The sequence below is a fragment of the Armigeres subalbatus genome, chromosome 2 (genome assembly GCF_024139115.2).
Source record: "Armigeres subalbatus isolate Guangzhou_Male chromosome 2, GZ_Asu_2, whole genome shotgun sequence".
Lineage (NCBI taxonomy): Eukaryota > Metazoa > Arthropoda > Insecta > Diptera > Culicidae > Armigeres > Armigeres subalbatus.
Window position 1 is genome coordinate 175,784,634 of NC_085140.1, and position 14,064 is coordinate 175,798,697.

At 41.7% G+C, this 14,064-nt stretch overlaps 1 protein-coding gene across 4 annotated transcripts in view; it reads left to right on the forward strand.

Moving 5' to 3' along the window:
- LOC134211254 (uncharacterized) overlaps positions 1-14,064 on the forward strand; it is a 406,246-nt gene that overhangs the window by 281,121 nt on the left and 111,061 nt on the right. Inside the window, exon 4 of one of the 4 annotated variants that reach the window (XM_062687965.1) lies at positions 1,658-1,868. The exons of the other annotated variants lie outside the window; for them this stretch is intronic. Within the exon in view, the coding sequence (XP_062543949.1) occupies positions 1,658-1,681 (24 nt within the window). The 3' untranslated portion in view covers positions 1,682-1,868. Of the gene's footprint in view, positions 1-1,657; positions 1,869-14,064 lie in introns of those variants that run through there. 4 annotated transcript variants of the gene reach the window in all.

Consider the following 14,064-nt stretch of genomic DNA (forward strand, 5'->3'; position numbering starts at 1 on the left):
GCGTGCGGGAGTATTATAGATAATATCTGCTCGTGAAAATGAGTGCGAATTACGATCCCTGGTGATGATTGACTTAATTTGTTTTTACTAAAATCTCTGAAAACCGTTGAAATGTGTCCAAAAAATAAAACCGTCCGCATGCAATTACAATAAATACAAACACTGGGGTCGCTTTTTAGGCAGATAGATTTTATCAATTTCTCGGCCAACCTAAATTTCCACATTTTTTTAAAAACCACCTGATTTTTTAGACTGGCCCAGGAAACAAAAAGTTGTCGAATTTCACGGGGTTGTGTCTTTGGGTGAGATAATCAATCTCTCAAAATTTCAGCTCAATCGCTTGTTGCATAAGCTGGTGCATTTGATTCAAAGTTTGTATGAAGATTTAAGCAAAAATATATAGGAAAATACAGGAAAATACATCTCCTCCACTCATTCGATCTGGAAATTGGTTCCCGAGTAGCACACTTGTTCCAAATAGATTACTGCAACTTATATGTTACCTGATTTAGTCACATTCGAGTTGCAAGTTAGACTGTGCTGCTAGGGTTCTGATTACTCAGAATTGCAAAAAGGGGCAGCTGGTATGTTACAGAACAACAGAACAACGATGATTAAATGAAATTTTGTATAGTTTTCGGCTGATTTATTAGGAGCTGGGTTGTGTACTTTTGGATTTATTGATCGAATCGATGCCTCATGGAATTCGAAAACATTTTTCTCCATACTAAGCTGGGGGGGGGGGCAGTCTATTGCTTATGAACGAACGATACTTTCGAACGAATGTGATTCGTTCGAACCGTTTCTCCATTTGATTTTGGTGGCGTGAACGAGAATGCGCATCAACTTAAGATCGAATTAGCATTCGAACGTAAACAAGAATATGGGTCATTAACATAATATTTTCAATTAACCCAAAGATTAGAAACAAGCAAAAACAAACCGCGTAAAAAGCAACCCAGTGTATATCTACACCTTTTACATTTTTCTGATATTTTTAAGAACAACATTATATAGAGAATCTGTTACATTTCCCATCGTTCTGAACGTATATTGATCTCAACGCGGAACAAAGAAATACAGCCCCAATTTTGTCGCTTCTTTTTGCTAACATGCTGAAAAATAGCAAAAATGGAAACAAATCAAATTCATTGCTTGGTTTTTCATGGGATGTATCTAGGAGCTATGAGATGAAATCCAGGAGCAGGGAAGCTTATGACACATGCCATTTTTATTGTTTTAACTATCTGAAAATACCTTCCACTTCGTTTTTTTGAAGTGGAGTTAAAATTGATGATTTATTATGAATATATGAAATGTTCCCAAGCAGATTCGATAGATACGGGAAATTGACTAATATCCCATAGTTATTAGCTAGTTATGGAACAACTTCTAGCAAGGGCAGCTGTTGTATAATTGGTAATACGTCCGTGTACTTAATGGAATAGTGTGGGTTCAAGTCCCACCGGCAGCCGAATCTTTTTTTCGCAATATCTCATAAAAACACCCTAAAATAACAAACTTAACAATGTGTATCAACATTTAACATCTTTTCTTAAAAAAAATATAAACATATTATTATTACAGATTTTTAATCAATCGCACAAAAAAAATAGTCTGAATAAAACTAATATTTTTCTTTTGCTTCCCGTTTCAGGTGAGTGATTTTACGAATCGATAATCTAGATATGTACTGTCATATAAAAGGTGAGTCCACGTTGGGTGCGATTCGTACAAAGAACCTGCAATATGCATTTTTGTAGCCCAGTCAAAACCGAGTCTGCCCAGTAGCAAACATGCCGATGGGAGGCTACTGGGGCCTCTGCATGGCCAAATAGGTATTGCTGTTTGAAATCCAATAAACGAGAAATGAATATTAAAAAATAAAATAAACGGTGAGTCCATGGAATGGCTTTGGTTATTTTAGTACCGGAAAATTAATTTAATGGCACCCATGCAAGCAATAACGTGTTAATTTCTATATTGTTCCTAAAATAAACTTGTCAAATCCGTACTGCCGTCAATGCCATGGTTAAACACATCTATTTCTGGAAATTTTATATCAAATTAACACATTCACGATTGATGGACGACATGATTACCACAAACAAGTTGTCATCGAGTTATTCGCGATTCAAACCTGTTTCAGAGTTTGCTGTTATCAAAGGCACGGACGTCGAAGCAGGTCATCTTCATCAAACTCGTTGTGCTCTGCGTGCTGCATGTATTCAAGGGCAAGGTTGTCAACTGCAACGCAAAGGACGCCGGTAGCTTCGAAGCTTAAAAGCGTGGCGCTAGCGCTGCAAAATTTACGAGTCACTCGTATCCACAGACTGGTCAGTAAGGCTGTCACATCGCAGCGCAGCGTTGTCGCCGAGATGAAGAAGATCTCGGATATGCAGCCGTTGCGAGCGCTCGATACTCTTACCTTGACCTTCTTAATTTATGTACACTCCAACCAGCATCGCTTCAGAAGAGTGAAACGCAACTTGTTCGATTAGATGATGGCTCCTGGGGATGTTCTATGAGTGGCAAACTAAGAAAACAAACACAGTAAAAATGTGATGGACATTGATGAACGATGTTCTTTTTCTCACCATCATCGCTAACTTCAGCCGAACTAATGGCTGAGGCGCACTGCGCGCGATCATCCGTTGATCGATAAAATGTGAAACACGCTGCTACTGAAGAATGTCCGTCAACGATTTTATTGTAAAAGTTATGTCTTTTGGACATTGGTATAAACAGGGGGGTGGGGTGGTTTAGGATTTGAAAAGTTAGTAAGCAGTGATATCAATTTTCAACATATACCATAATAAATTACTGAAAAAAGTTTGAAGACAAAAGAGTTATCTGCCATATTCATCGGGTGAATTTCACCCTAACATAAAATGAGTGGAAGACAAATGAGATTGTTTTTCATTTCTGAGATTCCTGTGTGGCAGTGAAATTGCACTTGGTGTTAATTATGAAACGGCAATATCTAATGAATTATTGGCAGTGACTGATTTTCTACCCGCCGCGTCCACATCCAAGCGCTATCGTATATGCGCAAACAGCCAGCATGAGTTAACCGCCAGAAATTTGTATGGCGAAAGACATCTAACGCGGGATTTCTCAAAATTAGGAACTTTTCATGAAAAACTATTTGGTACCGGTTATGAAGGATGGTGTTCGCTACTACGCCTACCAAATATTTTTTTGATTAGGGTGCTTAATTTTGAGAAATCAAACCTTAGATGCCTTTCGCCATACTGATTTCAGAAAGTTAACTCCTAGTGTGCCGCTGTAAGCACGCTCAAAGCAGGCGATTCATTGATTAGAAAGAATCAAAGTAAGCTTGATATGAACAACAACGGAGAGCCACCAAAATAACAATCAAAGCAATACTAGCAAGTACCACGCTTTGACAGCAGTCAAAGACATGTGGTCAACCATCACGGACTGGAGTGATCATCATTCATCAGCATTCGAGGAGGATTCTCATTGGAATCTCTAAAGAATTCCTTTTAGAATCATCGAAGTATTCCAACCGGAATGCAGAAGAATTCACACTGAGTTCCTTTCGATATCGTTGAAAGATACCATGGAGGATTTTCTTCAGAATCTCTCTGTTGATTTGCTTTGGAATTTCTCCGGAGTCGTTCGAAGATTTGTTTCGGAATTCCTTGACGATTTGTTCTGGAATACTTCAACGATTTGCTTCTCAACATGAAACATTTCCGTCGGATTTTCTGGAACATTCCCGTTCAAATTCCTGGAATTCCTGAAACATTCCCGTCAGAATCCCTGGAGGATTTCCGTAGACATCCTGGGAGGATTTGGAACATTTCCTTCGGACTCCCTGGAAACACTCCTGTCGGGAGCCCTGGTGGATTACTTTCAGAATCCCTGGAGGATCCCTTCGGTAAGCTTGTAGGTTATATCAGTAGCAAACGTTTTGTTAGAACGTGAAACACAGAAAGAATTTAGATAGAAATACAAAGTAGGAAAGGGACGAGCCTGGAATTGAACCCACGACCTACAGCTTATAAGGCAGAAGCGATGGCCACTAGATCACTGAGCTCGTTTTTTTGTCAAGTTTCTCAAAGAATCCATATTTTTGACGTCTCTAAGTATTTCCAAAATTTAAAACAAAAATCGAAAAAGTGCTGTTGTTTAAGATTGGCCCGATTTTGAACGAACATCGGGTGGATATTTCAGGCCGGTTCACACGTGCAGCACTTTTTTGGTTTTTGTTTTCGATTTTAAAAATAGTTAGAGGCTTCAAAAAATATGGGTTCTTTGCGAAAGAATCGACTGAGACAATAAAACGAGATGCAATTTTTGACGAGAAGGTCAGGGTCAGTTACAAGTCAGTTAATAAAATCGACTTTTTTCAGTGTAAGGCTCAATTTGGATTTTTCTTCGATATTTTCATTCGAAAATATTACTGGGATGGGAAGATCCATTATTACGTAACGCAGAAATAGAGTTGATACAAATCTTCCAGCTAATGAGGTACTCTGTCAGGGCATCCAGGCCTCGTTGGAGTTTTGCCACTTGCGCTCTGATCACTCTACCGTTGTAGACGATGAAAACAGAATGCCGCCTTCTGGAGGATCTGGCATATCGGAGGTGAACAGATTGAAATGCAGGGGCCCGAGGATATTACCTTGGGGGACGCCTGCGACGAGGTTGTGCGCATTGGAACTCGCTCCGCTGATTGAGAACCGGAATGTCCTTGCCGACAGGTAATTGTTGATTATTTTCACCAGGTAGCTGGGAAGATTGTAGCGTTGTAATTTGTACACCAGGCCATCATGCCATACATGTTGCTCTTGTTCCGTCTGAGGACGTTGGTAACTCGAGTCAGTTGGTGTACGGTTGGCCAACCGCGTCGGAAACCAAACTGTTCCTCGAGCAAGATGTTGAGATTTTCGGCAGACTCAAGTAACCGCTGATGAATAGCTTTTTCGAATAGGTTGGATATTCCTGAGAGGAGGCTGATGGGATGATAACTTTTGGTGGAAGAAGGATCCTTCCCAGGCTTCCGGATAGGGATGACTTTCGCTGACTTCCAGAAGGATGGAAAGTCGCTGAACCGGGGACACTGATTAAAGATTGGTGCTCGAAGAACGGAGCACTCATATGTTTGAATTCGAGATTCAGGATGCTGTCGAAGCCTGGGACCTGCATGTTTTCCGATGATTTGATATAGACCGTCAATTTGCCAGCTGTGATCTCCAACTCCTCCTAGAAGTCGTTGGGAATAAGATGAATGTTGTTAGCATGCTCTCCAACGGCTGCTTCGTGTGGACTGATGATGTTATGCCCAAGATTGTGTGCGCTGACGAAGTGACGACCTTGGATTTTAGTATTTTGCTCATTTTCCAGAACGGCTTAGCATAATCTGGGAGAGTGCGGATCTTATTCGAGAAATCGTTATTTTTGAGGTTCACCATTCTGGCCTTGATATTTCTTGTGATTCGATTGCAGCGTGCCTTAAGCTCAGGCAGTTCAGTACGCTGAAACTGCCTGCGAGTGACATTTCGCAATCGAATCAAATCTTTGGTGAGTGTATCGATTGTTAGGGTGTTGCTTACCTGCCTTACCTTGTATATGTATACATATTGTTCCCGGGCCACCGAGATCGCCTCCTCGATTGAACGTAGCTGCCGATCGATTGCTTCAGGCATTTCCGGCCGCGCCTCGTAGTCGACGTTGTTGTCCACGCACCTTTGGAACCGGCCCCAGTCGACTCGGTGGTAGTTTCGCTGGAACTTCTGATGCCAATTGACCAAGGAACCCACTTCCGTCACCACCGGGTAGTGATCCGAGCTGAGCTCCTGGTAGACGACCGGCTGCGAGATGTGGTCGTTTATGTAGGTTATATATAGGTCGAGGGTTGTGTGGACACCGGACCGACTCAGTCGAGTGGGGGAATCCGGGCTCAGGATCGTGTAGTGGTCTTCTTCAATGTCGTTATTACAGATGATGCCGTTTCGATTGCCGCGAGTGCGACTGTTGCTCCAGACATGCTGTTTGGCATTCAGGTCGCCGACAATGATGTACTGCCCTTGTCTTCGCGTTAGCTTGACGATGTCCTTCCGAAGGGCGGCCGATGAACCTTCGCCGGCTTTAGCTTAAGTTTAGCAGTACGCCGCGATGAGCGTGATTGTGGCGACGGAAGTAGTCATTTCGACACCGATGGCCTCAATAATGCTCAGCTGGAAGCTTGACAGCAGGCGACAGTTGATGTTATATCGAAGTGCGATGGCCACACCACCTCCCTTGGACGGCCGGTCGAGTCGCACGATGCGGAAGTTTGGGATGTGGACGCTCACCTCCGGTTTAAGGTGCGTTTCAGTGATGAACGCCACGTCGATCCCTTTTTCCTCGAGGAAATCAGTAAGTTCGATGCTTTTGCTCTTAAGCGAGCAAGCGTTCCAGTTGACCAGGCTCACCCTAGCAGCCATTTTCAATAATGAACATGCCAAGAGTGAAGACCTGGTCGAAACGGGTTTTGCAGCCGCGCAGCCGAGTGGCAAGCTGTACAAAGATCGGCATCAGCTGCTCCGGAGTGTAGAGCGGAGCAGATTCTTCCGGTGGGTCAGTTTGATTCTCCGGCTGTCGACGGAATCCAGGAGGAGGAAGCGCGGGCCATTCGCTGGAGGATAGAGCTGGTGGTGCTGGGGCTTGAATCGATGCTGCTGCAGCGGCCAGTCGCTTGTGCGGCTGCAACGGTGGAAGTACTGGTACCGCTCGTCAGGGAGCCGTGATAGCAGGAAGGTTCACCTTGTCGATCACTGGAACTCGGTTCCTCTTCGGATGGGCTTTGGTGGATGCTTTCCTGCGGATTTCCAGGAACTCCGCGCGTTTTGGACAGCCTTTCGTAGTGGCCCGATGTTTTTCGCCACAGTTGGCGCCCTTTGGATCGGCCACCTCCATCTTGTCGAACTCATCCGTTGGATGCAGTTCACCACACTTGTTGCAGCGCGCGGCCATGTGGCGATTTCGGGTGCCATGCCCGAAGTTGTAACATTTGGTACACTGTGTCTCGTCACGGTGCACGTGCTGGTATCGCTCCCAGCCGACGACGGTGTAGTTAATCACTCCGACCAGCTTCAGATCCTTGAAGGTGATGGAGCCATGCTCCAGACGGACCAGGTAAAGCTGGTCTCGGTATTTTCTCGCCCTGACGTGGTGAGCGATTTTGTGGACGGTGACAGGTTTGAGGCCACTGCTTCGTGCTGGGGAGGCCATGAGTGTAAAACTCGTACTTGTGGACATGTAGGAACTCCACGATAGATTTGTGGTGATCTTGATAAGCAGGCATCACCTTGACTCCCTCGCTGCAAAGCCGGAACGTGCACTTGAGTCCCTTTGCAATAAGCTGGCGGATTTTCGGCCGCAAATCCGATGGATCGCCCTTAACGAAAATAGGCAGGCACTTCTCCATCCGCTCAGTTTGCACTTGCGACAGCTGTGATTGCTGCTTCTTGCTCTTTTTCGGCAGATTGCCGGCGTCATCAAGCTGCAACGGCGAGAACACGTTGCTCTGCAAAAGTTGCTTGGAGGGGTTATCCGCGCCTCCTAGAGCAGTGCGCCTAGGCACTTTTTCTGCGACCGAATCGGCCACCGAGTCTCCCATAACGGGTCCGGAAGAAAATAACGCCAACCCGACGAAGCGAAAACGTAAACAACGAACAAACGAGGAAAAACACTTGGAAAAAATGCGCGAGCAAAAAGCACGTCCGTACGCTGCTATCACGAACTGAAATGTACACCACCATCGTTCGCTCTAATGGCTCGTTGACACACCCCGCATAATTACAAACTGTACATGGATATTTTCCCGTGCGGTCGACAACAGTATCCTTTACTGTTGACAATTGTAAATGAACAATCTCATTTAAAGTTTTAACAGTTTGTGGTACGGTTATTTGACAAATAACAATATGTTGAATGGGTTGTTAAGTTATGTCACCATAAAAAATCGTCTGTTTTCGCGTGCAAAATTTTCGCTCAACAGTATGATAAAATGTTGACATATAATGCAGGAAATAAAGAACATTTTGGATACAGCATGTTATATGTTGACATTTAGTGATGTTGTCGAGCAGTTATGGTTTAATCGATCGAAAAGTATTCGATAACCGCAACGTAAACTGTGAAGCTATATCTTACATCGTAATAATGATTCTGATCATGTAAAATGCTGTTTTTCATTATTATGCGGGACCGCGTTGTTTGTTGCTCTGTTTTAATCGTCCGATATTGTCTATTTCGAGGCTTGAATAAAGTAAAAATTTGGATCTGAGTTCACGTAACTGTATCATCAGCCCAATTCGTTACGCGTTTGTTTGCCCTGTGTGTTAATTTGCAAGATTCACGCGATTTACTCCAATTGACTTTCAATCATCATGGATAAAAACTGCGAAAAGTGTTCTTTGTCTGTTAATATGAGAACAGACATATTCACTGTATGTGAAGGCAAATGTGCCAAAACATTTCATGCTGCCTGTGTTGGTGTGACCGAAGCTGATATGTGTGCTCTATCCAGAAAAAATATTATTTGGATCTGTGATGGATGTATGGTGTTGTTTTGTAGGGTTAGAGAACGCACGAATTTCGATGTGGCTACAAGCACTCTAGAACCCGCTTCGGTAGAAGATGCCATAAAAGAATTGAAATGCGCTGTGAACGACATCATCAATACACTAGCCCAGGTTACTTGCAAACTCCTGTATCGTATCCTCATTTAACACCAGTATTGTGGATTTAGACCAAAATTGTTTATATGACGCTGATGAACTGGCAACAAGGCCCACTTCCGACGAGATTCACACGGAAAAATAAAATAAATATGCAGCACTGCACGGTGTTATCTGTCACAAAATCGAGCTTGTTTTGTTGCTGACAACGTCGCTGGCACCAAATTGAAGTTCGGAAGTCGATTTCCACACTTCCGAACGCTCTTCCGACAATGTGTTGATAGCAAATTCAAATTTTGTTCTGACGTTCATGATGTCGGAAGTAAGTTCGGAAGTAAAACATCGGAAATCGGAATACAATTTAGTGCTGGCGACACAATATTGGCGTCCACACTTCTCGATGGGACAAGTGAAGCAATCCCGCATGCTGAAACAATGGAGCCGTCGTCGCATTTCTCGTTGCAAGAGGCCGACTGTGGAACGTTTTCGCTGTATTTAACTAATATAGACAGAAGTGCCACTGAGAATGATATAAGCGTAATGATATCACACTCTCTCAATGCTCCGTTGCCGTACTGTTGTAATGTAGTGAAACTGGTGCCAAAATACAGAAATATTAACGAATTAAATTATGTGTCATTCAAAGCTGTGTTAAATTCAAGTCTGAAATCGATAGCAATGAAAGCATCTACATGGCCCAAAGAAATAAAATTTCGAGAGTTCGTGAATAAAAGAAACGATACTTGGAAACCTCCCGTGTGATAGAATATGATTGGACTTGTCAATTAAAATCATTATTATGTAGATTATATATTTTGAGACGATTTCGTCGCTTGTATGTTCAATGTTGTTATTTGATTCCACGATATGAGATTATTGTAAGATGCCAATTAATTTGATGCGTGTGGCGGAAGTGAGTAAGGCGAAAAGAGAAAACGATAAGGGATTACATTACGAATTTAGATCTAAGGTAGCAGAGCATGTGTATAAGGAAAATCACCCAATTACGGCATCAAATATTAAAATCTTAAGAAATGTCTCTTCCCCATGGAAACTCGATGTGGCTGAGAGTTTGGAAATCCACCGACAGGTACAAACAGCGCTGTTGAATAAGGATCAGGGAAATGGCAGCTCTTGGCTCTTCAAGTTTCTACCTAAACAATAAAGTAATTTACAGTATAGGTAAATAAAGTAGGCAAATAAGATTAGATTAGGTACCTAGCGTAGTATAAATAGTGTAAGTTGCGATTGTTTTCTTCAAGTCGAGTCGAGTACAAGACACTGAAGACGACCACACAGTTGTGGTCGAAATACGTATCTGCAAAGATAACGGAAATTAACTAGTGGAATTAAATGGACAGTACTTAATTCGTCTTAGACGGTTTAATACATTCCACTAAAAGAGCTTAATATATTTTTCTGTTGATGCGTGTATTCGAGTATTATTTGAGATTATGTTTTGATTAGTTTATGTTACTTATGTTTAAATAATAGTCTTAAGATATTCAATAAGACCAATGTAGGTCAGTTGAGTGTATACAAACAAATAAACAAATAAACAAATCATCAGTGATATTTTTTACTTTCTATGCTTTATAGGGGAGAACGGTCCAAAAAGCACCCCTTAAGCTTTTTCGATGTTTTCGCCCATATAAACAAAAATACCCAACCATTTCAACGTGTGCAAAATTTACAAACCTAGCTACATTTCACAATGATCTCCTATTCAAAACAATAAGGTACTCATGACTTTCTAACGCATTTAAAAAATGTTTTAAAAATAGGCCTGGGGCAAAACGCCCGAATGGTGGTCTAAAATGACTCAATTGCATGTAAAATGATGGTGAACGCATGGTTGTTTGTTTTTTCTTAATGGATTGAACTACAATCTTACGGATGTGGTGGAAGAATAGCAAATCGTTAAATTTGAGTGAATATGAAGGGATTTTCCCAAATTTTTCCAATGGTGCTCAATGATGGATAGCTAATTATGAATTGTAATGGTAATATTCGTTCATAAATGTACTACAACAGATTATATGAGTGATTTTATGAGTGAGGCCATTTTTACCCAGGGGTGCATTTTGGACCGTTCTCCCCTACCTTATTACCTTTGGGACTGTTCACATATTGTATAACGCTGTAAAGAGAGTGAGGGGCTACGGTTCATATAAATAAATTAAATCTTCCATACAACAAAAGCCCCTTTTCTAATGTATGAGAAAGACACCTACACTGCTGTATGGATGAATCTTTTTATAATTTACACAATATGTTTTGCACAAATGGATGCAATAAAAATCGTTTTGAATAACTGCAAATTACAGTCTATTCTATTCTCGACCCTGACGAAGATTTTGATAGTTGGTTTTATTCATCAGTTGCGAATGCCTAATAAATTAGTATGTATGAAGAAGCCGTGGTGCCATAGATTAAGTTTTATTCCCTGAAAAAAAAAATATCGGCACAAATTAGGGGAACGTTTCGGCACTTCATCCCAAGGCTCCTATATTTATCTCATCAAAAACAGAGCAATGAAAAGGAATTTGGTTGGTGTCTTATGTTTGTGATTTTTTTTTCAGCAGTGAGCATGCATGTTAGCAAAAAGAAACGAGTTTGGTGGTGTATCTCTTTGTTTTGCGATGAGATAAATATATTTTCAGTGAGATGGAAAACGGAACAGTTCCCCTGTATAGAGAAAAACTAAATAAATATTTCGTTAATACGTTCTGTTCTTCTTCTTCTTCTTCTTCTTCTTCTTATTGGCATTACATCCCCACACTGGGACAGAGCCGCCCCGCAGCTTAGTGTTCATTATGCACTTCCACAGTTATTAACTGCGAGGTTTCTAAGCCAGGTTACCATTTTTGCATTTGTATATCATGAGGCTAACACGATGATACTTTTATGCCCAGGGCAGTCGAGACAATTTCCAATCCTAAAATTTCCTAGACCGGCATCGGGAATCGAACTCAGCCACCTTCAGCATGGTCTTGCTTTGTAGCCGCGCGTCTTACCGCACGACTAAGGAGGGCCCGTTCTGTTACATTACCATTATCGGTGATCTGATACAATGAGGTTACTTGTATGACGCCATGATAACAATTTACCAGCACAAGAAAATCAAATGGAATTGATCATAACAAGATAAAGTTGCAGTATAGTGAACATTCGATATGGAAGATGAAAATATGAACACCAATGCACCATCATAACAAGCGGAAAATATGTTTTTTTTTAAATAAGTCCTCTCCAACCGGCTCATTTGCATTATAATCGATTATGTCACTGCGTCAAGTCAATAGTATTGTCACCTCAGCTCAACTCAACATTTTCCTCACAATGCCTCACCACAAGCGATCTATTAAGGTACAATAAACGGGTGGACTTATGCGGAGGCAGGACCAAGCCACACAAACCATACGACGTTTTACGTAGAGATCTGCATCATAATTCATTACACAGGTCGAAACGCGTCATTGCAAAACTTGCACCTTCGTAACCTAACAACACATGCTATATGCTGGGGTCGTTCGTTTCAGTAAAAAAAAACTGCTTTGCGATCACTGCAAGTGCTTATTACTTGTAGTTTCTTGTTCCAGTTCGCGTTTGTAAACTTATCATAACTTATCATAACTTATCATAAAATCAATGAACTTTTAATGCATTTTAACTATATTTTCTATTGTTGAAACACATTTTAAAGAGGTTAAAAAATCAAAATCAAAACGAAAATTATTTTAGGCTTTTAGTGGAATGTATTTAGTTGTCATAAGACGAGTTTGTACTATTCCATTTAATTCCACTACTTTATTGTACCTCTGACAGATACGTATTTCGACCTCAACAAACGGCCTTTGACAGATACGTTTTTCGGCTTCAACAGATGGCCTTACTGTTGAGGTTGAAATACGTATCTGTCAAAGGTACAATAAAGTAGTGGAATTAAATGGAATAGTATAAACTTGTAGTAGGGACACGGCAGGTATTTTCGTCTGTTCGTCATAGTCTCGAAAACCAATAAAAGAGACGCTTTTTTGTAAAACTCATACGTACCACATCGTAAGCTCAGGAGAATCGTTCTGCTATAGTGGAGTTCTATCAAATGTACGTTGCTTTCGTTGGTTTTAGCCCCTACGACGATGGACGGAAATACCTGCCGTGTCCCTAGGACAAGTAATCAAAAACATTTTTTTTCGCTGTTGTATCAAATGTTTTCGTTTGTTGCTACATATGCAGACCAACATTTGAAAAGGACGTAGCAGCCAAAATATTTTTTTCCAGTTCTTTGTCTGTCTATACACTACAGCTATGTATGTAGATGAGGAATCGGAAAGAATCAATTTGGTTGTAACGCCATTTTCAAATGTTGGTCTTGATATGTACAAGCACTTTGAAGAGCAATTATGGAGTAGTGCTTGAAGTTTTCGAACTGGAAGTGCCCCAGGGTGTTGAGTTTTGCCTAAATGTACTGATCTGTATCAGAGGCGCATTCACGTTCCGAGTCGTGGGTAGGACAAGTAGGAAATGACGATTTGGGTAACATTTCTGTTATTAGCATTAGCTTCCATTCGTTACCACCGAGGTTACCACAGATGTGCAGAGAACTCTACCTACGACTTTTCATATGTGAAAAGGGAGGTTTTGGTGCTGTTAGTGTGGAAGGTTAGCCCTCGAGGATGTCAGTCCGGAACCCAGAAGGGGAATCCAATTAAAACCCCAAGCCACTGGTCTAACCAACGGCAGCCAACGGGGTGGGCGCGGAAGACCTTTTTTTTGGTCCTCGAGTCCCAGGGTCGTTCTTCCAGATCTAGGCCATCGAACTTCTTAGATAGTGGTCACATGTACTCCATACTTCTGCAATTCATGAGGCAGAAGGCTCACTCGTCCATATTAATTTCCTCACATTCCGGATACCGAGTTTTCAATCATTGTCTTTATTTCGTTGGTCGGTTGCCAAAAATAATTATCTCGGTTTCTTCCTTCTCCATTTTTCGTGGTATTGGTGGGGTTGCCATCTTAGGTACAGCTGACGCGATGCAGCGTTTTGTTATCAGTCGCTGGATACCAGGCAGACGCTGTTTGTGGACGGACGCTCGGTACGTCCATTCTAACTGATGTCAGAAGGACAACACTGTCCAAGATGCACTAACAGCTAAATATGCAACCCTTAGCTGACGGATTTGGTTATAGGGTTGCTAGTTTATATGCACCATCTACAAGATAGGAGACATGGATAAAACCTTCGAGGCATCACCATTCTAAATCATTGCCCGTTGTCTGTTACTCACAGTGAATGAGTTCATAGGAAGTTAACAGGCCACCTTGGTTGATGACCGCTCGACCAGGTATTTATTGTATGGCACAT